The 4,313-nt window shown below is 43.7% G+C and overlaps 1 protein-coding gene across 1 annotated transcript; it reads right to left on the bottom strand.

The window, feature by feature from the left end:
* Positions 1-240: 240 nt before the first annotated feature.
* On the bottom strand, positions 241-2,649 carry EAF01_009410 (uncharacterized protein; the record flags this gene model as incomplete). The annotated part of the gene is made up of 4 exons (XM_038917666.1): positions 241-1,517; positions 1,568-1,673; positions 1,789-2,210; positions 2,310-2,649. The coding sequence occupies 4 exons, from the start codon at positions 2,647-2,649 to the stop codon at positions 241-243; spliced, it is 2,145 nt and encodes a 714-aa protein (XP_038766475.1).
* Between the last annotated feature and the right edge of the window lie 1,664 nt (positions 2,650-4,313).

Below are 4,313 nucleotides of genomic sequence, written 5' to 3'. Positions count from 1 at the left end.
ATCCAGTATCCAATTCCTAATTCCATATCTGATCCCTATCCTTTGCCCAAAATAGAAGCGAGAACCCGTTAATTTTCCAGATCCAAAAAACGACCGTATCCAAAACATAAAAATGGCAATGTCAATATCAATCCATAAACCTCGTCTCTCATCTTTCATCATCATATGATATCATATCATCAATAAGAAATCATTCGTTAATATGATGCCCGGAATTTCCAGTTGCTTCCTTCCAACACATCAGTAATACATACTATTCCTCATACTCTTATCCAACCCACTACCTCGATACCAATCCTCATAATCAGCGCCGACTGTGGGTTCCATATACGAGCTCCTAGTTGTGTGTTCACTGTATGCAGAGCCCGTAGATTTGGTGGGACGATCACGGTCATAATCGCTACTTCTCGAATCTAGTCCCTCGTGTAACCTATCCCATTTCTCGGCATCTCTCGGACTTGAAAAATCATTGATATGGGTAGTACTTGAGAAACGATCATCTTCTGCTCCTCTACGGTGAGTCCGGTCGTCTCGTCGCCTATCTCTCGAGTCTCGAATATCGGAAGAAGGTGGAGGAGGGAAGGAATTAGTCGATCCATATGACGAGGGTGCAAAGGCGGGTGGGAAACTGGCAGGCGATGGCACATAAGTGCTAGATCCATTATCAATATTGGTTGGTGTAGAATGACTATAGCTCTTGAATTGAGGACTACGACTGCGTTTCGAAGATGATAGTGGTGGTGGCTTATAATTATCCTGGCTTGCATTACTTTGCCTACGGGTATGTCTTGACCGACTACGCTCACGTTCTTGCGGCTCTTTTACGCGACTAGTAGAATTCGCCCGTCCAGGCCTGTTCGGGAAATTAGGATTACTGGCTTCGGTGTGAGTCTTGCCACTACCAGGCTGGGCGGAATATGGTTTCCTTTCGCGTTCAATCGGTACACTTGGTCCCTCGTCGACGCTTGACGACTCAGATGCGGCCGAAGGGGCTCCAGCATAAGGCATACGTTCTCGTTCTATAGGCTTGCTAGTGGGGCCTATGTATGAGGAGGCCCTGGGTTGAGGTGTATCATCAGAACGGGATTGCGATCGATGAGTGGGTGATGTCTGACGAAGAGGTACGCTCGAGGTTGTTGGCTTGCTTCTGCTGCTATGAGAAATGCCAAGTTCATTAGAGAAGTGAAATAATGAAGTCCTCATAAGTTTCTCCAATTCACGATCCCCGGTATTAGGTAATAGGTGGCGTGATATCTGTTTTGGTAAACGTTCCGGTTTTCCATCTACCATTTGCCCATCGGCATTAATCGGCAAAGCTAAGACAACTTTTCCTAGCCTCTCGGATTCTTCGCTAGGATAAGCGGAAATCTGAATCATCATCCAATGTGCAAATCCAAGTGGAGTCAAGGCCGGTATCGTAGGAGCCGAATGGAAATCTTCTTGGACGAGGTGATGTTGACATCCAAGATCTTGGTATAGTTTCGAAATTTGTGTATTGGACAAATTCTTGAAAATAGCTAGATCTGTGAGCATGGGTGGAGCTGAGATATAGATTAGGAGATCTTACCAACATATGGATGCATTTCCTTGTTGTCAATAGGATATGAGCTATAATATGTTGCCATTTTCGAAGGTGTAATCACAATACTCCTTTTGGGCGCAAAATCATCCACCTGTGAATGGTGTCAGTAGGTCATTTAACAAAGCCTCAGATTGGAGTGAACATAAAATGATGCGGCGAAAGCCTCGTCACACCGAAATGCCTCATCAAAGGATAGGAAGACTAACAATATGATTCGCAAGTCCTCTCAAGAATTGCCCCAACCTTTCCGTAGGCCGAGAATCATTATCAAACAACCGACCCCATTTGTGATCAATTGTAGATAATTCCAAGGTCGAGTATGTGCGGTGAACTTTCTGCGCCGGTCGCTCATTATAAACACGATCCCGATCCCGATCACGGTCATTGAACCTTACGGAAGGCTTGTCCGAGGAAGGACTTGCTGGAGGAGATCTCATAGGTTCTGTAGGTGGAGGGGGAAAGGTTGGTTTGGTGGTGGAAGTTGGTGAAGGAGGAGTGTAAACTCTGCGGTTATCTAGAGGGGGAGGAGATTGATTTGTCGAGTTGGATTTCTCAGAGTATTCGCGTTGCATATATGAGGCTCGCGGTTGGTCATCAATGGAGCCTGTTTGCTTCAGATGTTCGAAGACTAAGTGAATAGGTTTCAGTAAGCATGGGCAACGGGTGAGGCTCAACAACCCTCACAAACGACAAACATGCAATGAAGAGAAGTACAACAAATACTTACGTTCTCTCTTAACCTTTTCCGTGATTGCTGCAATTATCTCCGGCGATACTGCATCGTGATCTACAGCAGTGCCACGGTCGGCGCCATATGCTGTTCCCATATTATTATTGTTTGATGGGTATGACTGTTGTGGTGAATGTGGTGGTACACTTGATGCGCTTTGGGAAGCATATGGTAAATCTCGAGATTCGGTAGGATATCTATTCGAGGTCGAGGGGATGGAATAGGCAGGCACATGCCTGTTGGTATCATTGAAATTGTAGGTCTCGTAGGTCTCATAGTCATATTCCGGCCCTGAATCGCCTCGTAGGGGGCGGCCATAAGCGTCAAAATGGGCCATCTTCAACGGCGAGGCTATGTTATTTTTGGCGTTTGCTACTTCATAAAGGTTGAGTGAGGGGTTGAGTGCGATTTGGTATATGTTCTGCTGGTCTGCTGGCGTCTTATGCTTTGCTCGTGATTCAAATCGAGAATAAGGTTTGACTTGACACAATATATGATCCACGGTTGGTAAGACGAGATATCCAATTTGGGATATGAAAGCTCTGAGTCTGAGGTTATGTTATGGTATGGTATGGTTGTATATGGTGGGGGATGTCAACGGTTTCTCAATATGTGCAAAAGCTTTATTGGGAAGATGTGAGAAATATCTCGAAGAAAGTCGTGTCGTCCGCACCGTTTCGGATCAAGGTAGCTAGCTAGGTAAGTCAGCCAGCTCCATACAATCAATACCTTATCATTAGGTACCTACTCGGTGCAGGTGCAGAATCCGATGCAGAACGGAGGAAAGAAAAGAAAACAAGACTTTTTTTTCACTTCAGATACTGCCATGCAAGTCTTTACAAGCAAGGACTTCTCTTCTTCTATCGCTATACATCCAATCAAAACCCTAGTCTAAGGCTTTCATTGGCTTGTTTGGCGTCAAGAGTCCCACGAGAGAATTTCCAACATACATGTATCGGGCAACGGCTATGCAGAATATTGTTTTTTTAATTGTTTTACTCATCAACGGATGGGTGGATGGGTGGATGGATGGATGATTTACTCTAACCTCGAGAGCAGACCTGGGCAAAAAATGTGATTGATACAACGATTATGATTACGATTGGAATTAAGATCTACCAAGATGACATGGCTCAGTCGAAATACAATATTTTGGTGTGATATAAAAAATCCTTGCACATTTACAGGTACGTACCTACCTATACTTTACCTAGTTTATCTGCTCCGTATCTATATATATCTATATATATCTATAACTATATATATGCTCTATAGCTGCAACGGCGTAAAAGAATCCTTATGACGCAAATCACATTTCATCAATAGATTCGTCCAAGATTACAAAGTAGAAAATTCATGGGTAATGAATGGCTAATGAAATACTTCCTGCCCTGAATTCATCATCATCGACATCATCATCGACATCATCATCATCACGCAACATGTTGTTCTCTAGCATCACCTCTCATCGCCTCCCCTCCCTCAATGGTCTCCAAACCCATCTACGCCAATCTCCATCCTTCACGATAACAAAACATCCTCTCCATTATCCACAATTCCCGTTACCTACGCATTAGTTTTCCACTCTAACAAGCCAACCACTGAACAAGCTCACACGTCAAGTAATCACACCACTATCTCATAAACTGACCACGTTTACACGCACCAATAATTCCCCTCGTCCCTGAGCTAACAATTAGACTGGCTCACTGGCTCACTGGTTCATTTCTCCATCTCTAGTACATCATTATCCTTTGGTAGGTATGTACATGTATATTAAGACCGCACATTAATAGAAATCTTTAAACGAGAATTAAAGTACAGTAGGGCTACTCGAGGAGAGGAAATAAATCTTTCATAGGGTTTTCATAGGGCTTTTTAGCTGTCTATCTAGTACTCAGGCATTTGGCATCTAACAAACCACCATGACTTTAATCTTCAATTCATCTCTTCAGACTTTTCTACAATAGACACCGAGGTAGATAGTCAATCTTTAATCAT

Source organism: Botrytis porri (genome assembly GCF_014898465.1).
Source record: "Botrytis porri strain MUCL 3234 chromosome Unknown BPOR_014, whole genome shotgun sequence".
NCBI classification, from domain to species: Eukaryota; Fungi; Ascomycota; class Leotiomycetes; order Helotiales; family Sclerotiniaceae; genus Botrytis; species Botrytis porri.
Note: the sequence above shows the minus strand (reverse complement) of the source record. Positions and strands in the feature narration are given on the sequence as shown.